This window comes from Rhinichthys klamathensis, unplaced genomic scaffold, assembly GCF_029890125.1.
Source record: "Rhinichthys klamathensis goyatoka isolate OS25496 unplaced genomic scaffold, OSU_Roscu_1.1 h1tg000170l_1, whole genome shotgun sequence".
NCBI lineage: Eukaryota > Metazoa > Chordata > Actinopteri > Cypriniformes > Leuciscidae > Rhinichthys > Rhinichthys klamathensis.
The window spans coordinates 2,870,159-2,897,265 of record NW_026606701.1 but is presented as its reverse complement, the minus strand read 5'-3'; the positions used below and the strand labels follow the sequence as shown (position 1 = coordinate 2,897,265).

Below are 27,107 nucleotides of genomic sequence, written 5' to 3'. Positions count from 1 at the left end.
ACATCAAACACAGATTGGTATGAATTATCAAATTTTCAAAGCTGAAAAATTGTTATTTTACAAGAATATGACAGTGATGAAATCGTCTGCTTTTCTGATCGTGAATCTTTAGAGAGGTTTTATATAATGACTCAAGTGGCTTGAGGGCAGTTTTAGTAGCCTGTGACCAACTTGTCATACAATATCGAAAATGAGGAACTATCATTGCATTCAGATAGACTCATGAAGCCTCGATTATAAGGGAATTTCGAATGTATCTGAATTGTGCCATATTAAATTTTATTGTATTTGATAACTTTTTTATGGTTTTTAAAGCCTAAATTTGGTTCCAATATGACACCTAAATATTTTACCAGATCTTGGTTTGTCCTTCAATTAAAATATTAGGGTAGATTTGTTTTTTAGAACGATTTCTGAAGAACATTGAAACAGTCTTATCTAAATTTAGAGTGAGGCATGATTTTTTCAGCCACAAAGAAACTTTCTTAATCTCTTTGGTCAGTTTTTGAGCGACTTCTTCCGCAGTTTTACCATGTGCATATAGCACCGTATCATCAGCATACATGATGATTTTACTCTTACACACAGTTGGTAGGTCATTTATGTAAAGGGTAAAACTTTTACTACCCTGTTAGAAAATTCTCTGCCCTAGGTAATGGCCCAAGGTACAGTACTGTGAGGCAGCCTGGAGGTGCAGTGTGTATTTTTTAGCGACATCTAGCGTTTCGGTTGCGAGTTGCACTAAGGGCTCAGCCCACTGCTCACCCCTCCCTTTCGAAGAAGCTACGGTGGCTAAAACGGGACAAACATATCGTCGTCTGAGACAGCAGAGAATAGCCAGAGTAAGCCAAGAGTGTGTAACATTCAGTGTTGGGGAAAGTTACTTTGAAAAGTAATGCGTTACAATATTGCGTTACTCCCTTAAAAAGTAACATATTGCGTTACTTAGTTACTTTTTTAGAAAAGTAATGTTACGTTACTTTTGCGTTACTTTTTTTCCACCTGGGCTGGGCTTGTTTTTTTATACCAAAAAAGATATATTTTTGGGCAAATGTTAAGACCCTTTCACACCAAAAGTGAAATAATACGCCTCAGACTGAAGGAAATGCAGATTTACTCCTGTACAGTAGAGTACAGTAGAGGGCGCCGCTCAAACAAACCTTTCAGCTGCTGCTGTTCTGGGTAACAGAAGAAGAGGATGCAGGAGAAACAAATTGAACACTTACTTTACCAATAAAAACCTAAAAAAAAATCTATAGTCATTTTTGCTTATGGTTTAACTGAAAAATCGGAGGTCAGAAGCAAGTACTTTGGTCAATAAAGATTAAATGCATAAAAAATGTTTTGTTTTATTTAACATATTTAGGTATTGGAGGTTTGCATAGTGTTCTGATTCTGCATTTCACTGATTTTATTCATTTTGAGGAATATTGAATCTTTTTTGTGCAAGTGAGATGAGTAAATCCACGCTTACATTTAATCTAGAACTATAATAACAATCATGTTTACACACAACGCCTCTGCACTTCGATTTGTCTCAACATTAGGACAGAAGAGCTGTCAGTCAATAAAGGGGAAAACAAAGTAACTTGCGTTACTTATTAGAAAAAGTAACTCAGATATTTTGTTGTAAATTTTAAAAGTAATGCGTTACTTTACTAGTTACTTGAAAAAGTAATCTGATTACGTAACTCAAGTTACTTGTAATGAGTTACCCCCAACACTGGTAACATTGTCACGGTTTCTGTACCACAGTCCATTATAAACCACATCATGGATAAAGTTTACAAAGCCATAATCAGGTGAGGATCAAGGGTCTTAATATATAATATAGTAATAGAAATCAGCTGATTGTCTCACAAACGTAACCAGCACATTTCTCCCCACATAGCAAACCCATAATACAGCGAGGGAGAAGAACCACATGAAACTATGCAAATATATTTTTTTTCTAACAGGGTAGTAAAAGTTTAGCTGGCTAAATATGAGCTGTTACTGTGGCTGAGCTGGTTAAAGCGTAAAGCCTTGTTTAAACTCGACGCGTCCGCATGAGGCCAAAGGTGCGCGCGGCAAAAATGACATGATTGTAACAGCGCGCGCGCCTCCGCATCCACTAGACACCATTTACTACACACAATAGGCTTTTTTTCTCTGATTTTGAAAACTCTTCGCGATCGACTTAAAATGCTTCCAAGAACGACTTGACGACCGCGATCGACGGGTTGGTGATTCCTGTAACATACTGTTTTACGGTCAATGACAAGAGTACTAATCAGCTGTCTCACGAACGTAACCAGCACATTTATCCCCACATAGCAAAGCCATAACACAGCGAGGGAGAAGAACTAAGTTACATGAAACAATCCAACTACATATTTTACACAACTGACAAGGGAAAAGTCACTACTCACGGTGTTTGGGCTAGCTTCTAGCTTTTTGCGGCTTCTCTTTCAAGGTAGTGACGAAACACGCTCTGTAGCGCTGTTTGTTCGCTGTCGGCTACGGTAGAAACATGACGTCACAATATGTCAACCTTCATAGAAGGGGGTCCCCGCGGTTATGTAGATATAAATGTCTCATTCTAAGGTAATAAAAACATTACGGTTTATTAAGTAAGTTCTTTATACACCACTGAAAACATAGTTATGGATGTCATATTGCATTTCTGTTAATAGATACTCAACATTTTTACACATTGCACCTTTAATAGGCTACTCGATCAAAAGAGTTAACACAAGTACAAGCCAAGTATACTTTGAATACTTAATTATACTTTTTAAGTATATCTCGATCAAAAGATTGAGCACAAGTACAGGACAAATATATTTGAAATTTTCTCTCAGTATAAGTCAAGTACACTTAAGTGTAATTTTAAGTATATTTTTGAGAAGTATATAAAATGTAGACTGAAAGTATGCTTTCTTATTTTTAGTTGAAAAGAAGTTTACTAATAGAACACTTGAATAAACGTATTGTCCGTAAGGGTAATTATTATCAACCATGCGTCTACCGCAGGGAGATCCGTGGGCTCACCAGACCAGGGAAACAACGGAGGTTGGAACCGGAGCACGCACTGGAAGGGCGTGAGACCTGTCGACGGCTTGCGGAGAGAATTCTGTGCGTATTCTGCCCATACAAGGAAGCGACTCCAGTCTTGTTGATTTCGGTGGCAGTAAATTCGGAGGAAGCGGATGAGGTCCTGGTTAAGCCTCTCCACCTGTCCGTTGGCCTGCGGGTGATAACCAGAAGTGAGACTGACATTAATGTTCATTTGACTGCAGAGAGCTTTCCATACCCGGGAGGTGAACTGGGATCCTCTATCTGAAACGATATCCTCAGGCAATCCATACAAACGGAAGACATGGTGAAGAAGAGCTTCAGCGGTTTGGAGTGCTGTGGGTAGACCAGCCAGGGAAACGAACCTGCATGCCTTGGAGAATCGGTCAACCACTGAGAGGATAGTAGTAAAACCCTGAGAGGAAGGCAGATCCACTGCAATATGACGAAATCCACTGCAATATGGGACCATGGCCGTTAAGGAACGGGAAGTGGCTGAAGTCTGGCCGGCTTGAAGTGGGAGGTCTTTGAGATGTTGCATGTAGGACACTGACGAATGAATTTGACTACGTCTGCGTGAAGAGTGGACCACCAGAGACGATTAGTGACTAGCAGAAGTGTGGCCGTAATCCCGGGGTGACCAGCGCTGGGAGTGCAATGTACCCACTGAAGAACACGAGTGCGGAGATCCTGTGGTACGAAGACTCGGTCAGGAGGGCATTCCGGAGGGGTTGGATGATCCCCTTGTGCGGCAGAGATCTCAGTCATGATGTCCCACTGAACAGGGGCTAAGATGAGGGTAGATGGCAAAATGTACTTGGGCTTGGGATGATTGGATTTACCGTCAAACTGGCGAGACAGGGCGTCGGCTTTGCCGTTCTTGGAACCTGGGCGATACATGATCTTAAAGTGGAACCTCGAGAAGTAGAGAGACCACCTGGCCTGTCGGGCATTCAGACGTTTTGCTGACCTGATGTACTCGAGGTTGCCATAATCGGTGAGGACAGTAAAAGGCAGACGAGCACCCTCCAGCCAATGTCTCCACTCCTCGAAGGCGGCCTTCATGGCCAGAAGCTCCCTGTCACCCACATCGTAGTTGCGTTCAGCCGGAGTGAGCTTATGAGAGTGGAAGGCGCATGGAAACATCTTGGCAGGACTACCGTGTCGCTGGGACAGAATGGCGCCGATTCCTGAAGCATCCGCCTCCACGATGAACTCACGCTCGGGATCCGGATGATGAAGGATGGGAGCCGTAGTGAACTTTTCCTTGAGCCGTTCAAACGCGGAAGAGCATTCTGGAGACAACTTCAAATGTTTTCCAGCCAGGGGAAACCGAGAATCACAGGGTGAAGCGGTGAATTTATGGTGAAAAGTTGGATGGTCTCCGAGTGCTGAGTGCCGACATTAAGGGTTAACTGCTGAGTGATATACTGTATCTTGCCTGATCCCAGGGGTCGTCCGTCTAATGCTGCCACTGACACCCGGGGTTCACATGGTTTGAGAGAGAAATTATGAGTTTTAGCGAAAGCGAGGTCAATAAAATTTCCTGCTGCCCCCGAATCAATCAATGCATTTACATTAACAATTCGTTCATCATAGCAGAAAGATACCTCTAAAGTAAGAGAATTGAGAGAACGAACACAGGAACTCACCGCAGCAGAATCTCTCGAGGTGGGTCTTACAGGACATGTCGACCTCATGTGACCAGTACGGGCGCAGTAAAGACAGAGGTTGTTACGCATTCTTCGCTCACGCTTCTCAGTGGTTAGGCGCGTGAAGCCGATTTGCATGGGTTCAGGCTCAGAACTGGCGGAAGGATTTACAACGACCCTCAAATTATCAAGGCGAATGGTTAGATTCATCAGCTGACAGAGTTTTATCCTCATCCCGACAAGCCAGTTCTCCTTGTAAATCGGAATTCAGGCCCTTGCGGTAAAGCAGTTTCAGAGGATCCTCCCCCCAGCCTGTCTGTGCAGCGAGTGTGCGGAAGGTGAGGGTGTAATCCGCCGCGGAAGATCCTCCTTGATGAAGATACAGTAGCAGCTCGCCCGGTTCCTTTCCGCCGGCTGGATGCTCGAAAACCTCTCTGAATTGGGCGAGAAAGTCGTTATAAGAGGGGAAAGTAAGCTGACCACCTGCCCAAAGTGCTGTCGCCCACTCCAGTGCCTTTCCAGTCAGCAGCGAGCAGATGAAAGAGACCCGGCTGTCGTCGTTTGAAAAGAGGTGGGATTGCTGGTTAATATACAGAGCGCTTTGCAGAATAAAACCCTTACGACAATAACTTTGCCACATTCACTCAACTAACAGAGAAATATGACCTTCCTGCTTCACATTTCTTTAGATACCTACAAATTAGAAATTATGTTCGTTCCACTGTGCCAAATTTTGAAATATTATCAGCCGTTAGTGAATTACATAAATTGCTTACTTGCGTTCCCAACACTCCAAAGTTGGTTACAAAATTTGTTGACTTCTTCACAAGTCAGTTAGATTTTTCCACTATTCATCTGAAAAACATCTGGGAAGAGGAACTAGATGTTCAGCTCTCTGAGGAGGACTGGGAAAAATGTCTTAAAAATATATACACCTGTTCTATTAATGCCAGGCACCAACTTATTCAATATAAGGTGTTGCACATGATTACATTACTCAAGGGTTAAACTTAACTCTTTCTATCCTACTATCTCCCCTCTCTGCAATAAGTGTGAGTCTGTGGAGGGCTCTCTTGGTCATCTTTTCTGGTCATGCCCAAAACTGGGTGAATTCTGGTCAGAAGTTTTTCAGTTTCTTTCTGAAGCTTATACTTGTGAGCTTCCCTTGGATCCTGCGATTGCCATTCTTGGCTGGTCGGCCTCTTTGCTGCGCTTTAATAATGCCACCCGACTGCCTATACAGTATGGTTTGATGATTGCCAAAAAAGCTATACTCTGCATGTGGAAGAAAAATTCAAAGCCACTATTCAAGTTTTGGTTGTCAGAACTTTCCTCCACTCTGCACGTGGAAAGACTCAGATATAGTATTTCTGGAAATATAGAGAAATTTGAAGCCTCTTGGAGGCCTCTTTTCAATCACTTGTTAAAAATCAATAATGATGAAGCTATTTCATTTTTTTAATTGTTTTTTATTAGGATTTCATTGTTATTTCCGTCAACCTCTGTCTTCAATGTAAAGATATGTACATCTCATGTGGTCAATCTGTACAATCTCACCTGGTTTATAATGTCTCACTAGGCAAACATCTGTTTTGACCTCCCTTGCCTGTGCCTGGTGATGTGGTTTTCTGCACATTTGAATCCCAACTGAAGGAGTTTTTATTTTTATTTTATTATTATTATTTTGTGTGTGTGTGTGTGTGTGTGTGTGTGTGTGTGTGTGTGTGTGTGTGTGTGTGTGTGTGTGTGTGTGTGTGTGTGTGTGTTTGGTTCTGTCCTGTGATTGTATTGTCTATTTGTCTGAAAACCTGAAAATCTACAAATATAATAATAAAAAATAAAAATAAAAAGAAGAAAACCCTTACACGTTGCTGACGAGCCATCGTATTTGTCGGGTAATGATAAACGAGGATTATTGGAAGCTGAAACGTTACTCACACTGGACGATGGTTGAACTGGAGGTGCAGCGGTTTGAGCAGCGTCGGCGGTTTGCATCGTGAGGGACCGCATGGATCTCACCAGTTCTTCGGTAAGTGAAGTTAATTTCTCAAGCTGCTGTTGATGAACGACCAGTACGGAAGCTTGATTGGTGACTTCTGAGGCTAGACGATGCAAGGTTGCTGGATCCTGTGTTGGTGAGGTCTTCTGTGATGAAGAGTCAGAGGCGTTCGAATCCATGTGCAATAACTTTAATGAAGAACACAAACAGGCAGTAAACAGAGAAGGCACAGGGCTGATAACTATACTGGGGCAGTCCAAAGTCAGAGTGGTTACCAGGCAAGGGTCGTAGGCAGGCGGCAAACGTTCTCAGAGTAATAGGGGAAACAGGCTAGAATCGAGGAACCAGGAATACACTGAAATATGGAAGATTGTTCAGAGTTGCACGCCGTGGCAGTAACAAGACTTCACAGGGAACAAAGGGGAGCGAGGTCCAGATAAAGGGGAGCTGAGTAGGAACAGGTGGCAGAGATGATGGAGATGAGACAAGGATGGAAGGAGGTGATTAGTGACGGCCCTGGGAGTGATGGGAAGTGAAGTCCTAGAACTCAGGAGAGAGTGATCTGGTGAGGCCAGGAGGAGGCGTCGTGGAGCGCATCGTGACAGATGTACAGTTTTAATAGCTTTTCTTTTCATTCTTTTCTTTTCTTTTCTTTTTGTGGACAGTTATTTCGACTGTACTGTAGCCTATACTGTACTACAAGTAATTTAATCTTTGTCCTTTCAAGAACGAAAGAAAACTCAATGCGGCCGGCGCGCTGTCTGAAGCAGCTTTCTGTGCGCATGAAACGGATGCTGCGTTAAATATTTTTAACTCATTAAACTGAATAATAATAATAATAATAATTAACCGCATACGTTAATGCATTAATTTTGACAGCCCTAATATATAATATATAAAGCTGTCTTGTCTCCGATTAAGCTAGGGCTGTGTATGATGCGTCAGATTACACTGGTATATTAAATGGGACCTACACTGAATATATATATATATATATCAGCAGTGGCGGTTCTACATTGAATTACACCCTGGGCGAGACCCCCTTCGAGCGCCCCCCCCCCCCCCCCCCCCCCCCCAAAAAAAAACAACAACAACAACCCAACAATAAAATCACATACCGTTCATTTGAAAAACACAGTTAATAGAATCAAGTTATTTTGCTAGATTAATCTAACTTTCAGGGAGGAACTATTAGCTCATTGGTTACTGCCTTGAATTCTATGCATGGAGCACTTTTAGTTATGACTTGTTAAACTATACTTTGTCACTAAATAGAGTTTTTAAAAGTGTAAGGGTCCGAGAGATATTTATGTAGTAACACAATACTTATCACTTAAATAATTTCTAACAGCTCTCATATTAACAACTATCCAAACTGTTTTAGACCTAAAATAGCTTTTGTAGGCCTATGTCACTCTTAAATGTCAGAGAAAAGGACAGAATCAGAGATTATTTTTAATAGAAAATTGTACTTTGCATAGGCTACTGTAAAAACACGTAATTATATTTGATCATTATGAAAATGATTTCCATTTCATGAATATAGTGACCAAAATGATCACGGTTATACACAGAATCTTGTTCAAAAAGCCTAATACACAATGAAATCAATTTACCAAGTTAATAACATTAAAGATGATGGCCAAATTTTAAAGGAGTGTCTTTAATGTTATCTAACATGCACACGTTCAAATAAACTTTTGACAAAAAGGTTTTATAAAAAGATAAACCTCACATATTTCAGCATTTAAATCATCTTTATAAAAAGAATGAGTCAATAAAGATACATTCCTGACATTTATAATGCACAGCTTATCTTTTATTATTAATAGTAAAATTCGGTCCGATTTTCCCATGGCTGTCGTTGCTATACAACCATGCACTGCGCTCTCTACAACGACAAAAAAGTTTTAGTAGCTAATGTATTTCCACCACAGAAAAACGCTTGCTGTAGCTCTGCTAAAAGATTTATTTACGGAGAAGAGAAAAACACCCGCGTGTTCGGGTGCACGTGCACTCCCATATTGAAAAGTTTACAATTTTTCATCTGGCTGCTCCTGGAAAAAATGAGCGCGTCGCTTCAATAATGAGCGCGCTTCCCGTGCGCCTACATTTGAAATAACGACCTCGAGCGCGTAAAAGACGCGATACGTGAACGCTTGGTGAGCTACCTCCAATCTGGAGACCCCCTTGACATCGCTTCTGTGCATGGCACCTTCTCAGCAAGCAGGGGCGCCATTGCCAATAATTGAATTGAAATGATAAAAAAATAGAAAACCTTCGCGGCACAGAGGATTTTTTTTAACTGCTCGTGCCGCCCCCCATGTGACATGATGAAATGCCGCCCCGGGCGACCGCCCGGTTCGCCCGTGCCTAAATCCGCTACTGTATATCAGTGTATATTTTATATTTTTGTGTATTGTGACTGTGCGCCAGATGACCTATAGGTTGCAAAGCAAAGTCAGATAGGAGTAATCTAAGAACTGCAGTCTATTTAAATCAGATTGCTACTGTTACGGTTTACCCCCCAACATCTCTTATCACTTTGTGAGTGTGAGTGCACAGCCTTGGTCTTTTGAATAGCTGTGAGTGTGTGCTTGAATGTCAGCGTGCACGTGCGCATATCTCTAGTCTGATTATAGTAGCCTAGTCACACATGCTGAGAACCCATGAAAAGTTTCCGTTTCTGTTTAAAATGTTCTGAAGTAGGCTATCAGTGGACCCGAGATAGGCTGAGTATGCTGCTGTCTATGGGCTGTATATGTGATGTGTCAGATTATACAGGCCACGTGTCATTCACCCCATTGTGAGTGTGTGAGTGAGCACTTTAAGTGCTGTGTCTAACGTTAAAGGATACGCCGAGTTCTGCTAACTGTTGCCGTGGAGCCAGAGTTCCACCTGTCCGCCTCTCGTCTCGCTGACTGACAGATGCTTTGCTCCTCATACGTCAGAGGGAGCACTCTCTCTCCCGTTTACTCATGTCTCTTTGCTGTGACAGCCCACCTTTCGTAATCTGTAGCTCGCCTGGACAACTGATGTCAACAACCGGACCGGCGTTAAAAGAGAAAGAGAGAGAGAGAGAGAGAGAGAGAGAGCTAAACGGGCTGCTAAAACAAAGGAGTTTAAAAAAGAAAAAGCAACGGTTGTAAGAAGGCTTGCTTGGTGTGAATGTAGTTGCCATGGAGAACTTCTTGCAGGATAAGGACTTCTGGATTGTAGGTAGTGTGTGTTTGGTTGCATCCATCCTATGGAGACGATTTTGGAATTTATTTACATACAAGAGGAAAAGAGACACTTCACCTGAAAGTGCATCTATTGACATTCAGGTAAAACTCATGAATATATTAAAATAAAAATTATGTTATGTGCTAATCCACACTTAAATTAGTTGTATTTAAATGAAAATGCGATTTATATGCGGTTATAAAGCACTTTTAAATCTTTTTGAGTTATCTTTGAATAATCCATAATAGCCTATCAATTAATCCTTATGTACAGTATGTATGCCATATATAGAAAGAGAGAGCTAAAGAATCATGTGACACTGAAGACTGGAGTAATGGCTGATGAAAATTCAGCTTTGCATCACAGAAATAAATTATATTTTAATGTATATTAAAATAGAAAACCATTATTTTAAATTGTAATAGAATTTCACAATATTACTGTTTTTTCTGTTTGTTTTTTTATCAAATCAATGCAGGCTTGATGAGCATTAGAGATTTCTTTTAAAAATATTAAAAAATAGTATTCAAACGGTTTCCAAATTTTTTTTCCAAACTTTTGACTGGTACTGTATATATCTATATAAATATACTGTATATAGCCTCTATATATATATATATATATATATATAATAAATATTGTTGGATAATTTTCCAACCAATTTTCCTGTTAATGCAGTGATGCAGTAATAACTACTGATATATATATATATATATATATATATATATATATATATATATATATATATATATATATATATATATATATATATATAACTACCGATAATACTAATATTATGAATGTAGGCCTAATTAATTGAGTATTACAGAAAATCTAGTTTTTAGACTTTTAGACTGTGGGTTAGGGTTAGAGATCCTGGGTTATCTGAGAGTCTGGCTGGGGGGTCATGGTTGAAAACACCTGCCGTAAATGGATGAACCTGATGCACAGAAGAAATAGATCTTAACGCTAAATAAAATAATGTGATTGATGTGTCCATTTCAAAGACTCCTCTGGGTTATATAGAAGTAAATATGTAAATTTTATTTTGATTTGAAATTGATTATCTTTGTACTTTTTCACAGAGCAGCCAGTTTTGCTGATACTGATTATAATGCAGGACTTGTAGAACAAGTGGACAGGACACTAGACTTGTAAAACAAGCATATGTTTTGTGACATAACATGACATTGTATGAACCTAAGAATCCTCAAAATACATTACTTCACTTAACCTGAGTTTTTAAGTATCTACACACTTAATAAATCAATTAATGAACCACTGAGTAAACACAATTATGATAGTACTATTTTGAAACACAATGAAATGACCAAACTGAACTGTTAATACCTAGAGTGAAATGTAGAAGAGAGTACATGTAAAAGGAGTAAAGTTGTACTGTGATCCACTGTCTTCGTTCTCTCGTGTTAGTTTTTGACACCGTTGTAATTTCAATTATCTGCCCTACTACCCAAGTGGCATTTGGAACAACATGTGTCTCAACTACAAACATTAGTGTTGCTTTCATAGTACATGGGGTAATTATAACCATGACTTATTATTGGTAGCCATGCTAGTTGTTTGCTTTTTACAATTTGTTGAAAAAAAATCAGTAAAGGGAGTGAAAATATTAACTTTTTTTTTTACCTCTATCTTAAAACTATCTCAAAATAACCTCTAAATCCCCTTTCCTGCAGTTTACCCCCAGTCGTGATTAAACTCACCTACCTGCAACTTTCTAGGGCTGCGTTTTTAAGTCCACTTTTTTTATGCCCTTCCCCTGCTAACTTCCCTTCATCTCGTTCACTCGGATGTACGTCATTGCTTACGTTGCACGAGTGCCTACTACTGGCGGAACCCTTGGATTGCAATGGGTTTAAATGGAAAACCCTAAGCCCTTGATCACTTGTGGTGCGAGCAACAGCGAGTTGCTGTTGTGACGTCACAATCGTGTTGCATTGTGGTCTATGGATCTATCTAAAGTGTGCATATGAGTAGACTTGGGCCCAGTCCCAATTCTCACCTGAGCCCTAAGGCCTTCCTGGAAGTGGACACTTGTTGAAAGTGCACTTTGCGGAGTAAGTACGCAAGGGCCCAAAGCTGTGAAGAGCAGAATTGGGACAGTTTTGCACACGTCACTTCTGTTGTGATCAGGAGAGCAAACACCATTCATTTGGCTAATGTGTGTGCTGCTTATAATAGCTGTAACATGACTCAATCCTTTGAATGAAAAAAATAATCTTTTTTTACTCTAAGCTACCAACCTTTCTGTTAATGTTATTAATATTAAAACAGTTTTTGGCTAAGATAAATTGTGATTGGGGTTTACCTGAGCTTATACTGCCTTACCGTATTCACAGCGATTCGAAATGCAATTTTAATTATGTTATTATGGAAATTGATCTATGAAATTCTTCCCATCCCATACATGAAAAAATACATGACGTGTTGGTGATATATTATATATAGGCTAAGGCTATATTAAAAGTCTTACATAGGCTATATGAAATAAAATGACACAACCCTGTCTCTTTTTGTTAATTTTCAGTTTTTATTGATCAATAATAGCCATTATTAAATTATAAGTAGCCTAAAAAGTATAAGAAGCTATATAAGTCAAGAAATAAAGCAAGTTAAAAGATTCAGTCAAACATAAGTCAACAGGCTAACGTTACAACATTACAGTTAAATAGCATAAATATATAAAGTTATGAAACTTCACTTTGCCCTCAGCCAAAACGATTTGCCAGGGAACAAATCATAGATTAATGAGACCAAAGATCGCCTGTTAGATATACACAAGCCGATTTATAGCTCATGTTTAACCACTAGACACAGAGCCCGCGGGAAACGTCAGAACGACTAGCCGAGGTAAGGCTGTTCCAGGCGGGGTACATGAGCGCTGTGCGCCCGCTGATCCCTGGAACTCCGAAAAAGTCAGATCAAAATTTTAAATAGGCGCTATCTTTATAAACAAACCACAGATTTGAGCTTTAAACAACTATATTCTCGACTGAAAAACTCTTAAAACTACATTTCGTGACACGATAACACTAATATTTTTAAATTTCGCGGCCTTGAAAAACACTTCACCATACCGGCTTCCTTTATCTTCGGAGTTTCCGCTCCCGAACAGCACCATAGCAACCATTCTCCCCCATTGGTTATCTGTTCGAAACGTCACAACACTACAAGGATTCTGGGTAATATCCCACAGCAAAGTGAGGTCTGATGCGCACTTGCGAAAGGGGTGCATTAAGTGCCCTTATGATCACCCCTGGAGAACACTATTAGAGGATCGGGACACCCTACGGTCTTGCACCCCTTAGCGAGAACGCGCATTGAGGGGCACAAGGGCGCAAGTGCGGGTATTGGGACAGGGCCTTGCTCCCTCTGCCAAAATAGAGGGGTTAAGGGTCTGTAAACATCTCTGTAAACATCTCTCGTCCACTTGAAGTTCAACGCACTTCAAAATGGCGGTGAGGATTCTCCCAAGGAGAAGTACTTAGGGAAGTTCGCAAGTGTGTCTAAGGGTACGTTTACACAACAACGATGTATGAAAAAATGGAAAAGTTTTTCCTTTTCTTTTTTCGCATACAGGTTGACAAAGTTGTCAAAATGATCCCCGTTCTCACAGATCCGCAAAAATGACTAAAAACGCTATATTATTTGGCCAGTAGTTTGCAATGTCACTTTGTAAAGAAACATTATAGACTGAACACATCATACGCATACGCCTGGTGTCACAGTTTTCACAAATTTGCATTTTTGTAGTTTACACTGGGTGCACTGTGTATAATTATTTTGTATATATATAAATACACACACATGCATGTATATTTAAGAAAAAAAATTTTTATATATAAAATATTTATATTTTTATATAATATAAATTATATATAAATCTATATACGGTATATACATGAAAATATTTCTTAAATATATACAAGCATGTGTGTGTATTTATATATATTAAATAATTATACACAATGCACCCACATAGGCTATATTATGTAAAAAAAAAACTTTTATTTTGGATGTGATTAATCATGATTAATCATTTGACAGCCCTAATTTTAAGATAAACAAATGTAATGTCTAATATCTAATAATCTAAAGTAAACATGGGATTTGTGCCTTTAATGCTTAAAAAAGTCATAGGACACCAAAGTGTACTACAGTATGTGGCAAAGTGAAACATTTTTAAGTACATTTTTGGTAATCTCTACCGCACTGGTCTGGCCTTTCAAATAATTTCACTCACAACACACAAAAATACATTTTATAAATCAAAGATTTGCCACAAAAAAAGTAAAAAATATACAAAGTAAAACTAAGCATTGACGTGTTAAGAAAAGCCAATAAAAGGTGTTACTCCTGAAATAACCTATGGTCTCAACAGTGTGCGTGCGCTAATGTGAAAATTCTGTCTTAACTCAAGTCTTGTCCTCGGGTCTGATTTAGAGGTGTCTAAGGAGGTGAGGAGGGAGAGAGTTTCTTATTGACATCTCTGCATTGTGAAAGACTGCAAACTTGTTAGTTGAGTGTCAGGTGGCAGCATGTGGCCATATACATATTGAGAAATATGTCTGGCATCTTGCACTAAATTTAAGTAAATTTAAGATGTGTGTATTTGAATTGCATATACATTTTCCATCCATTTCGATTACACAGTTTTAACATAAAATAAACACACATAAATGAAAGGGGAAGCCTGGGTTTCCCCATGCAGCCTGCCCTTTGCGCAGCGCGATTTTAATAGGCTTGTTTGAGATGCGCCTTGCCTCGCCTGAAATGTAGTCGAGAGTAGGCGGCTGCAGTGAGAGGAGGAGTGAAAAAAGCGCAGGCAAGCCGGACAGATCGCTCTTCTCGCAGTGGATCTGACACCTGTGAGATCAAAGGCGGATATCGCGGGATTCACGGGATTCACACTCGTGCACGGTGTTGCTAATAAACTGGATGTATTTTAAGTTTTGTTGCTTGAATATGAAAATAAATATAATGAACAAGACACTCAAAGTACTTATTTAATTCCATTTTAAATAGGCCTATATGTTTATGAATCTTTTTTTTTCTTTACAGATATGTGTTTTTATTTTTAATTAAAAAAAAAAATTACATCAAATAGATCGCACTGTCTGAGAGTTTGGGGATATCCACACATAATCTATACACATAAAACATGATATCAGAGTTTTAAAATCAAACATTTTAAAAGAGAACAATACATCACGGTTGTTTAAACCAATGAGCATTAAGCTGTGTCGTCAGCAAGTCGTTTCCCATCATGCTTTTGATCAGCGCAGTCGGTGGAGAGCAACTGCGCGCGACTGCAGAATCCGACACGTGCGCCTTGCGGTCGCGAGACTTTTTTGACTCACGTCAGCATGACATCAGAGCAAGGCGGACCGCACTCGGACACATTTCTAACCGGCATGCATCTCGCGCTGATCACCGGTGATCGGTTCTGCGCAGATTTTGCTCATCTCAAACAAGCCTATTCACGCTGCTAGGCAGCCTGGATACCATGGACCAGATTTTCGCCTCAGCGAGGGGACCAATCACAGAACGGGGAGGGAGCAGCAAGACAATAGGCTTGTTTGAGATGAGCAAAATATGCGCAGAACCGATCACCGGTGATCAGCGCGAGATGCATGCCGGTTAGAAATGTGTCCGAGAGCGGTCCGCCTTGCCAAGGGGGTAATCCATCGACCGGAAGTTGAAGCCGGACGGGTGCCGCCATGTTGTAGCAGAACTTCACTTGCGTTAGCATTTCCATTGACTCCCATTCATTTTTGCGTCACTTTGACAGCGAATAACTTTACATCTGAGGCGTTTAAAGACTCCATTTGTCCATTATTTATTTCTAAAGAAACACGACAATGTATAAAGGGCTCCATTACCTTCTATGTTACACTATGGCCCCGTAGAAACAGATTTAGTAAAAATAGGCTAACGATTGCGTCATAACCACTCGACTCTCTGTCGCGCTGTACAGAAGTTACCGTACAGACTGCAGGAGAAGCTCGCAGGCAATCGGGGGGACGTCCCGTCAAGGGAGAAGCCCATAGATAATGAGTCCATAAAAGCAACGGAATTCTTACTCCTGCTCACTCACGCCAAAGAACTCTTTGCTCAAGTTCCCCGTCTCTGCAAGATTAACGTTGGCAGTTTTCACGCACAGCTACTAGAAGATTAACGTCTGTCAGACAGGTTGCTCACGTCATCAAGCTTAGTTTGAGTCGGTCTGAGTCTGCGCGTCAGGAACGGAAGTTCTCAAAAATCGCTAAAAGTGGGCTTCAACTGTCTCAACTGAGTTCCAATGAGATCGCTCTGTCCATTTCTTTTACTGTCTATGCGCCTTGCTCTGATGTCATGCCGACGTATGTCAAAAAACTCTCGCGACCGCAAGGCGCACGTGTCGGATTCTGCAGTCGCGCGCAGTTGCTCTCCACCGACTGCGCTGATCAAAAGCACGATGGGAAACGACTTGCTGACGACACAGCTTAATGCTCATTGGTTTAAACAACCGTGATGTATTGTTCTCTTTTAAAATGTTTGATTTTAAAACTCTGATATCATGTTTTATTTGTGGATATTCCCAAGCTCTCTGACAGTGTGATCTATGTGATGTAATTTAATTTTTATTTTTTTAATAAAAACACATGTCTGTATTAAAGAAAAAATGATTGATAAACACGTAGGCCTATTTAAAATGGAATTAAATAAGTACTTTGGGTGTCTTGTTCATTATATTTATTTTCATATAAAAGCAACAGAACTTAAATTACATCCAGTTTATTAGCAACACCATGCACGGGCGTGAATCCCGCGATATCCGCCTTTGATCTCACAGGTGTTTGATCCACTGCGAGAAGAGCGATCTGTCCGTCTTGCCTGCACTTTTTTCACTCCTCCCCTCACTGCAGCCGCCTACTCTCGACTACATTCCAGGCGAGGCAAGGCGTATCTCAAACAAGCCTAATGACGACGTCTATGCAACACACCGAAGCAGTTTGTTTATGCCTATGGATCAAACATGGCAGCAGACGCAAAGTTACCTTTCGATGCAGCCTTAGATACATACGCCATCGTGTACACATAAATCTCTGACCCATCGTCTTCTTCCTTGTCTAATTTCTGTCGCTCTACATACGTCATCTGGTATAATTGAAACGATTGGCTATGAGCTACGTACAGGCGCATTTGATAGACATTCGTAGCAGCCAATAAACGGCTCTGGGCATTCGTAAACCACGCCTCAAATACGAGAAAATAAACGTGGTGTTAGCCAGGCTATGAAACGGGTAGAATATTCCATGATTTTTTTAAAGCAGATATCTTACCCGTTTCTTGCCTGTTTTGTTTATGGATGAATTACAAATATTCATCACATTACTTTTATTCGTTTATGTTTAAACTGTGTAATCCAAATGGATGGTCATTTTATATGTAATTCAAAATACATAAATCTTAAATTTGCTCATACAGTTGTTCATAGAGTTCTGCACATAGGCTTATTTATTATTTTTGTACATTTATTTATTATTATCTTATTGAGACAAGAAAAGAATAAAGATTATCACTATGTTGATGTAAAACACTTGAACCCTTGACTAATATAAAATAAGATTTGTTGTAAAATTTTAATTGTAGCACTGTGCAGTATGGTCTCGAAGTCTATGAATTGAGGATTTTAGCACTTTTATAATGTTATTGCATTCATAACAAAAAACTTTAAACGAAGTTTTACTTTAAAATGACACAAAATTCTCCGGTTACTAACATAACTTTTGTTCCCTGAGATAACGGGAACGAGCATTGCATGGATGTTTTGGCACATAGGGGGAAAACTCAGTTTTTCTCCAAATATTGAAGTCTGATTGGTGCACAGACAAATGGCTTTTCAGCCCGCCAAAACGGGCGGGGCCAACTGCCTATTTAAGTCGTGCTCAAAGCCATTTTGAGACAGAATTTTTAGACTGTAGTACTAGTGTCAACTCGTGCATATGCTCAGCACGGCAATACGCAATGCTCATTCCCGTTAACTCAGGGAACCGAGGTGACATTATGTAACCAGAGTATTCCCTTTTGGAACGGTTCACTTGCATTGCGTCGATGTTTTGACACATATGGAGAACACACTGTAAAATGCTGTGCTACTAGCACAAAATGGAAGCTGTCCTGCCAGGCTTTAGCCTGGGGGGCGCTTGATGACAAGGGCCCCAGGCAGACTACTAGAATCAAGGACCTAGAATGTCTCCAATACGGCAGGCTCGGGTTTGGTACTGAAGCCTGTGGGTATGATGCCTCCTAAAGAAACCCCTGAAGGTGGTAGCCGATTAGGCAGAAAGGACCTGTGCCTGAAGGGCAGGGACCTCAAGGTTATAAAACCTGGCAAAGGTGGACTGCGAGGACCAGCCGGTTGCTGCACAGATATCTACTATAGAGATTCCAGACCAAGCCCAAGAGGAGGCTATTCCCCTGGTGGAATGGGCCCTAACCCCAATAGGGCACTGCAAGTCCAATGACTGGTAAGATAGTGCTATTGCATCCACTATCCAGTTGGACAGTCTCTGCTTCATGACTGGCAGCCCTTTAGAGCGGCCTCCGAAGCATACGAACAGCTGCTCTGTTTGTCAGAATTGGCTAGAGCGCTCGATGTACACCTCGGAGGGAAGAGCAGAGAGTGAAATGAAATGCCAATTCGTTTGACCGATGCCAGAGCCAGAAGAAGGGTGGTCTTTAGCGATAGAGGCAGAAGGTCGGCTGTCATGAGCGGCTCTAACGGAGGGTCCCGGAGCGCCCTCAGGACAATGGACAGGTCCCAGGAAGGGACCTTGTTGGGGCAAGGCAGATTCAGATTCCTGGCCCCTCTGAGAAATCCGACCACCAGGTCGTGTCCTTCCTTAGCAGGTCCTTCCTTAGCGGGATTGGCCATGGTGCTGCTGACAGCAGCTGAACTATACCCGGGAACCACGGCTGGTTCTGCCAGAGTGGTGCCACGAGTAAAACTGAGCTTCTGTCATCCCTAATTCGGCTGATGACCTGAGGGAGCAGTACTACCAGAGGGAAGGCATCAATGCGCAGAGAGGGCCATCTCTGGGCTAATGCGTCCTTTTCCCTCAAAAAGAATATCGGGCAGTGGGCTTTTTTTTCGATGCAAAGAGGTCCACTTCTGCCTGGCCGAAAAAGCTCCAAAAAGTCCAGTTGTCAGCGCTGTTCTCAGCTACAGTGCTGTCAGTGCTGTTCTCGTTCTCCAGTGCGAGCAGCTGGTCTCAGTGAGTGCAGCCATGCAAGCCATGTGCGCGTCCCAGGCAAATGATGCACTGTGAGCTCAAACATTTTGCATCAAACGTCACTGCTCTTTTAGAAAGAAAATTTGCTCTTTTGTCCTTTTGCCGGAAAGTCAGATGCGAGCTGCTATTGGTCCGCTGCAGAGGCTTGCTTCAACGGCGAGTAGAGAGGTTTCTGTGTTGTCGTCTTTGGAGTCAGCGAGGAGATGATCTTCACGCTGAAGGAGAAAAAATCGTACTCAAAATGTCTTTGACTTTGTCTTTAAATAGGCAGTGGGCCCCGTCCGTTTTGGCGGGCTGATAAGCCATTTGTCTGTGCAGGTGCACAGATGTGAACCAATCAGGCTTCAGTATTCTGAGAAAAACTGAGTTTTCTTAGCACACTGGCATTTTTTTAAGCATTAAGGCTCATTAACACCAATGACATTAATTATAAAGATAACGATAAAGATGTAGTTGTAAAAATCATTCTAAATATAAAAGAATAGCGTCCACATAATTATAACGATAACGGCACAGAGATACAATTTCGTTGATATCACATTCAGAACGATTTTTTCCTGATGAGTAATAAAAACATTGACAGCCAATCAGAATCCATTCTGCTTTAAGAGCTTGAGCATTTAAAGCGGCAGATGACAAAACTGCAGCACGTTTAGTTATCGCTCATGGTGTGAACGTGCCTTAAACCTCAGTAAATTAATCTATTGCCAACTGACAGATTCGTGAATATATGATCACTAAATCATTATAAAACTTAATATGTAAGCAGTTTTGCTTCAAAAAAAAAAACGTAGGCCTATCTGTATATTTAGATGCACTGCATTCTCAATGCTATAATAATATTTTGTGGCAGAATTTAAGAAAATTAGTCATGAAATGGAGTCAGGAGGAGGTGTTGGATGCTCTGTTAAAGGGATAGTTCACCCAAAAATGAAATTTCTGTCATCATTTACTCACTTTTCATTTTTGGGTGAACTATCCCTTTAAATGCATGCGGGCAAGCTGTTGTTGTCGTCACCTGAAGTGAGTTCATCAGTGTTTTCCTGGGACTCCGTCACGTCAACGTGCACACACTCAGGCAGTGCCAACCACATATACGGAGAACACGGGGAGGGGGAACTACCCAGTGCCCTTCCTGGGATGGCAAGTTTGAAGGGAAAGGGAGGGAGGAGAGAGAGAATGGAATCCATCAGGGGATAGGGGCATTTTGTTACCTCCTACCCTGAAATAGCCTCCTGTGCATACTCTTATGCATACATTGACAATGATACCCAGTAACACACTCTTGTGGATATATACATGTGCACATATAGGCGCACACACAAATCAGTTTTAAACCTCGTTTACAGTTTCTAAGGAGTGCAGTGTTGGTGTACTGTTACTGGTGCACCTGTAGATTTGTTCTTTCTCATACTTGCATATGCACATTCTCTTGCCAGTGCACGCATTTCCACATGCTCTTGCCAAAATAACACATCTAACACATTTATAAGGGGATTAGTTTTGAGGCATTAAAGAGGTGATTGATACTACTCTCTTCAGGTAGTTAAAGAGGTATTCAGCAGCAGTCTGACTTTATGGGCTGTCATCACCTTCAGACGTTTCTTTTCTAGGGCAGGCTTGTCTTACAAGGACAGAAAAACACTGTGCTGATATTAAGTTTTAAAAAAATATATAAAACCATGAATTGACATTTCAAATGCATCCTTGATGTTTTTATTAGGTACCCACAATTTCTGGCATACAGTATTTTATATAGTTTCTGCCCCCTTGTGGTGGATCAGTAGCCTGACGTCGTCATACTCGGGTTCTAGTCACATTCATCCTCAAATGTTGTGGGCGGGGCTAAGTTCGGCTGGCATCCAGGCTAGTGGATCAGATCAACTGAAAATTTTGAAATCAAAATTTAAAATCAATAAGAAATGTAACTGAATCAAATATTTATTTATTTCACAATTTACAGACAAAAATGAAAATACAATAAACTTTTAGCTAATAATCTTATCATTAAACCAGGACTTTATAGTATTTTGTTTTGTTTTTAACATGCACTTGAGTTGTAATATAATTAAAAATATATAATATATATATATATAATTTTTCTTCAACAGTTTTTTCAAGCTTTTCATTAACCTCAAAAATTTGATTGCAAATTTGTCAAGGTGCGAAAAATCCACTTCTCATATTAAATGAAAATGTGTTTTTAAAGATCTGATTGGATTTCTCTGATGTCGTCTTAACACCATTTTTTTGCAGCACTGAATTATGTGACATCTGCTGTGACTGTCTGTGACTGTTTACAATCAGTCTGCAGCTGCTGAAGTACAAATGATGTGTCTGTGTGTGTCCTCTGTTTGTCATTCCACACATATTCTACATGCTATATAATCCCCAGCTCTGTGTCCATCTTGTGATCATCTCTTCAGGGCCGTCATATCATATTCCTCCATTATGTAGCTAACACATGCAATGCTATTACATTCTATTCCATCTAGTTAACTTTCTGTTTATTTATCAGCCTATTTCCAAGACATTAATGAAACGAGTGCTATATACACTACTGGTCAAAAGTTTGGAATAATTAAGATTTTTTTTAAATGTTTTTGAAATAAGTCTCCTATGTTCACCAAGGCTGCATTAAAAACAGTAATATTGTATAATATAATTCCAATTTAAAATAACTGTATTTTAATACATTTGAAAAAATATTTAGTGATGGTAAAGCTGAATTTTCAGTATCATTACTCCAGTCTTCAGTGTCACATGATCCTTCAGAAATAATTCTGATATGTTGATTTGGTGCTCAATAATTATTTCTTATTATTATCAATGTTGAACACAGTTTCCACAAAAATATTGAGCAGCAAACACTGTGATACATTACCATTCAAAAGTTTGGGGTGGGGGGGGGGACCGGGGATGGTTGTAACATTTTTTTTACCTTTCTGACTATATCTTTGAGTGTGTGTGTGTGTGTGTGTGTGTAAGGTGTTAGGGTTATAGGTTGTAATGTTTTATTGTTGTTACAACTAACCCGAGTCTTGTTGTTACAACTAAACAAGAGTCATATAGCCATGAACTAGCTAAAACATTAGCACTAACAACTTGCATGAAAATTATCTACACAGACACACAATAAACATTATTTAAATTTGATGAGTTTAACTACAAAGCAGAAATTCCCATAACAAAAATAAACAAAGTAGAAAAACATACTTTCTTACCTCAAAATTACTTTTTCCACTCTAACATCTACTCGGTTACTATCGTAACCTCAGTTCCCTGAGATAGGGAACGAGTATTGCGTAGCTATACGCAGTGGGGAAACTCCCTTTCCTCGATTTACTGAAGCTTATATGTAAAACGCATTTGCAGCTGCACAGCCAGCCCCCTGAGCGTCTGACCCGCTCATAGGCTGTGCTGCAGCAACTGCACATCCAATGGCGCGGGCGACTCTGACGCACAACCAATAAGCTAGCCCAACGTCAGAGCCCGTCGAGGGGGCGTGCCCCGCCTATATAGACCCCCGAATTCGCCATTATAGCAGGTTATACGACTGAAGCGACAACTTCACCAGTTAATAAAGTGCGGCCGGCTACGCAATACTCGTTCCCTATCTCAGGGAACTGAGGTTACGATAGTAACCGAGTAGTTCCCTTTCGAACGGTCACTTCGTATTGCGTAGCTATACGCAGTGGGGACACCATGCAAAACGCCGCACCCTGAGTAACTGGATGTCCTGCCACTCAGGAACCCAAAAAACATATGCATATACATGTATATATAACAGACCAGACACAGTCGGGTCTGCCTAATATACATAATAAGTCAGTCACCACTAACAGAATATACTAACAAAACCAGACACCGTCGGGATTATTAGTATACTTTATTACCGGCCGAAGCGGGTTTATATAATATGTATGTGATTATGCACAGTAATTTTTGTAGACAAGACCAGCCACTGTCAGGTCTCAATCATACCGAAAGCACCTTCGCCTGCAGGGAAGGTACCTCCATATTATAGAATTTCATAAATGTGGAAGGCGAGGACCAGCCGGCCGCATCACAAATATCTTGAATGGGAAAACCAGAAGACCAAGCCCACGACGAGGCCATACCTCTGGTCGAATGGGCCTTGACACCTATGGGGCAAACCTGACCCACTGCGGTGTAGGCCAAAGAGATGGCATCCACTATCCATCTAGACAGTCTTTGCTTAGTGACTGGATCACCCTTAGATCGGCCCCCAAAGCAGACAAACAGCTGTTCTGATTGTCTAAAAGACGCAGAACGCTCCAAATAGATTCTCAACGCCCTGACAGGGCAGAGAAGATTAACCTCCCCATCCTCAGCAGAAGGGGGAAGGGCTAATAGCGTAATAACTTGCGCTCTAAACGGCGTTGAGAGCACCTTGGGCACATAACCAAGCCTGGGTTTGAGAATGACTCTGGAGTCATCCAATCCAAACTCCAAACATGCAGGACTCACTGAGAGGGCCTGCAAATCTCCCACTCGCTTGATAGATGCCAATGCCAACAGGAGAGCAGTCTTTAGCGAAAGTGGTTTTAGATCAACCGACTGGAGCGGCTCAAAAGGTGGACCCCTCAGGGCCCTAAGGACCGTGGAGAGGTCCCAAGGCGGCACCGAAGGGGGCCTGGAGGGGTTAATCCTCCTAGCACCCTTCAGAAACTTTACCACCAGGTCATTCCTTCCCAGTGATTGGCCAGCCACCAGAGCATGGTGCGCTGCGATGGCTGCCACATACACTTTGAGCGTGGACGGGGTGCGGCCCGCGTCCAGTAGCTCCTGCAGGAAGGCGAGCACCACTGAAACCTCACATGACTCTGGGTCAATACGATTTTTCGAGCACCAGCTGGAAAAACCCGACCACTTTAAAGCATAAAGGCGCCGAGTAGACGGGGCCCTTGCCTCAGAGATAGTGCTTAAGACCCTGTCAGGCAGGTCCCCGGATACCCGTTTAGGGGCCACACATGGAGGGCCCATAAGTCGGGTCGGGGATGCCACATCGTTCCGTTGGCCTGTGTGAGGAGATCCTTCCTCATCGGAACAGGACAGGGGGTCGTGTCCGACAACTGAACCAGTTCCGGAAACCATGGTCTGGATTTCCAGAGAGAAGCCACCAGAAGGACTGGGCATCCGCTCTCCCTGACCCGCTCGATAACCTGTGGGATCATCGAGACGGGGGGAAACGCGTAAAGGGGGCGGCTGGGCCAGAGATGAGCCAGCGCATCCCTGTTTTTCGAGAAGAACACCCTGCAGTGGGTGTTGGCTCTCGAGGCGAAAAGGTCTACTTCGGCCTCGCCGAACCTCTCCCATATTAGTCTGACCGTCTGAGGGTTCAGGGACCACTCGCCTAGGGGAGTGTTGCCCCTTGAGAGCATATCCGCGCCCACATTCTGGACGCCCGGGACATGCGCTGCTCTGATGCTCTGCCCACATGAGGAGGTCCCTCGCCATCACATACAGGTTGCCTGACCTGATGCCACCCTGGCGATTTATGTAGGCCACCACAGACATGTTGTCTGTACGGATCAAGACGTGGTGACCCCTGAGGTTTGACAGAAAAGCTTTTAGGGCCAAACCAACCGCTTTCATTTCCAGACAGTTGATATGTAAGCTCTGCTCCGTGCTCGACCAGAGGCCAGAGGCAGGCTTGCCCTCGTGCAGCGCTCCCCAACCCATGTTGGATGCGTCTGTAAAAACCACTTTCCTCCTGGAAACTATCCCCATGGTCACCCCCTTGCAGTACCAGTCCTGAGCCCGCCAGGGAACCAGTGTTCTCAAACACCCTTGATTCACCATAATGCGCAGGCTGCCTGACTGCCATGCATGGGTTGGCACACGGCGTTTCAGCCAGTGCTGCAGCGGGCGCATGTGCAGTAATCCCAAGTGGAGTACTGATGATGCAGCTGCCATTAGACCAAGCAGTCTCTGAAACCTCTTCAGAGGCGCGCGCTCGCGCGCCCTGAATGCGGCTACCAGTGTCTGTACCGAGAGCGCGCGCTCTTGAGTGAGCCGCGCTTTCATTGTCACCGAGTCCAAAACCGTGCCCAGAAAGACCACAGTCTGGCTGGGATTCAGTTCGCTTTTGGCAACATTGATTGTGAGACCCAAGCATTTTAAATGACTGAGAATCAAATCCCTGTGCACTATTAGTTCGTCTCTCGACTGCGCTAGCACCAGCCAGTCGTCGAGATAATTCAGCACACGCACTCCCTGGCTTTTCAGCGGGGAGAGCGCCGCATCCATACATTTCGTGAATGTACGGGGTGCCAGAGCCAGACCGAACGGCAGAACGGTGTATTGATATGCCCTCCCCTCGAAGGCGAATCTCAAAAATGGCCTGTGACGAGGGTCGATCTGAATATGAAAGTATGCATCTTTCAGATCCATTGAAACAAACCAGTCCCCCGGGCGAACCTGCGCGAGAATCTGTTTGAGTGTTAACATTTTGAAAGGCCGTCTCATGAGAGCCCTGTTCAAACGCCTCAGATCTAGAATGGGTCTGAGCCCGCCGTCTTTCTTTGGTATTAGGAAATAGCGGCTGTAAAACCCCGAATACATTAGCGCGGGAGGGACTGACTCTATCGCTCCTTTTGCTAATAATTCTTGAACTTCGGTGCGAAGCACGTGATTCACGCCGCTTCTCACCGATGTCTCGATAACCGCCTGGAATTTCGGGGGTCTGCGAGCGAATTGGAGCGAGTAGCCTCGCTTTATAGTGTTTATGACCCAACTCGACACACCAGGGATGGCTTGCCAGGCCATCACTCGTGTGGCTAGGGCGTGACACACTGAATGGGGGGGACCGCCTAACATAGGGGGACCTGATACCCTTATAATGTGATTTGTGCACATACTGAGTGTTTGACTGACTATATAGGCTTTTGCCTGGGGGGAAGTCAGTGTTACAACAGGGCGGGGGCCGCCTAGTGGAGGGGGACCGTGAACCCGTGTGTTGTGATTGTGAAACATGCTCTTTTTGTGCTTTATTTGGGTCGCCGTGAAAACGGCGTTTGTTTGCAGAGACGCGCTCACTGCTGCGGGCCTGTTTACAATAATAAAATCCCCAGCCGCCTGAACTGAACAGGGAGCTGTGGGAAGTTTTGCTGGTTTCTTCGAGGGTGGTCCGGCTAGCGCGAGACACGAGCCCTCTCTCTTTCCCCTCCGTGCTAGGACGACTTCGGAGGCGCCTGGTCGGCCGCGGCGCTGGGTCGAGGGCCTTGACGCCTGGGGAGCGGGTAGCGCTTAGCGGGCCTTGACTGGCGCTGGCTATCAGCCGCAGGGCGGGGCTGAGAGGCCTGTTTCGCCGGCTTGGCTGGATGAGGCGAAGGCGGAGGTTTGGGCTTGCTGGACGCGGAGCCCGAACGCTTCGGCAAGAAGTGTCGCATGGCCTGGGACGCTTTCTGTGCCTCCGTGTACCTCTCCGAGAATCCCTTCACCGCCGGGCCGAAGAGACCGGAGCTGGACACCGGAGCGTCGAGAAACCTCGTTTTGTCGGCCTCCTTGATCTCGGTGAGGTTAAGCCACAGGTGGCGCTCGAGCACGACCAAACTAGCCATGTTTCTGCCGATGGCTTGTGCTGTAGACTTAGTAGCCCGCAGCGCTAAGTCCGTAGCACTCCTCAGGTCCCGAAACGTCTCCGGGTCCGGGCCAGCCTCGTCCATGGACCGGAGGAGTTTGGCCTGGTAGACCTGCAACACGGCCATCGTGTGCAGGGCCGATGCAGCCTGGCCGGAGGCGGCGTACGCGCGTCCAGCGAGGGCTGAGGTGTTACGGCAGGGTTTGTTGGGATGAGCGGCTCTAGCTCGCCAGCTAGCTGCAGAGCTCGGGCAAAGATGAGCTGCCACG

General features: G+C 42.8%; 1 protein-coding gene across 2 annotated transcripts in view; it reads left to right on the top strand.

The window, feature by feature from the left end:
- The window catches only part of mylk4b (myosin light chain kinase family, member 4b), a 52,195-nt gene that overhangs the window by 13,348 nt on the left and 11,740 nt on the right, over window positions 1-27,107 (top strand). The window contains exon 1 of one of the 2 annotated variants that reach the window (XM_056259940.1): window positions 9,707-10,034. The exons of the other annotated variant lie outside the window; for it this stretch is intronic. Within the exon in view, the coding sequence (XP_056115915.1) occupies window positions 9,888-10,034 (147 nt within the window). The 5' untranslated portion in view covers window positions 9,707-9,887. Of the gene's footprint in view, window positions 1-9,706; window positions 10,035-27,107 lie in introns of those variants that run through there. 2 annotated transcript variants of the gene reach the window in all.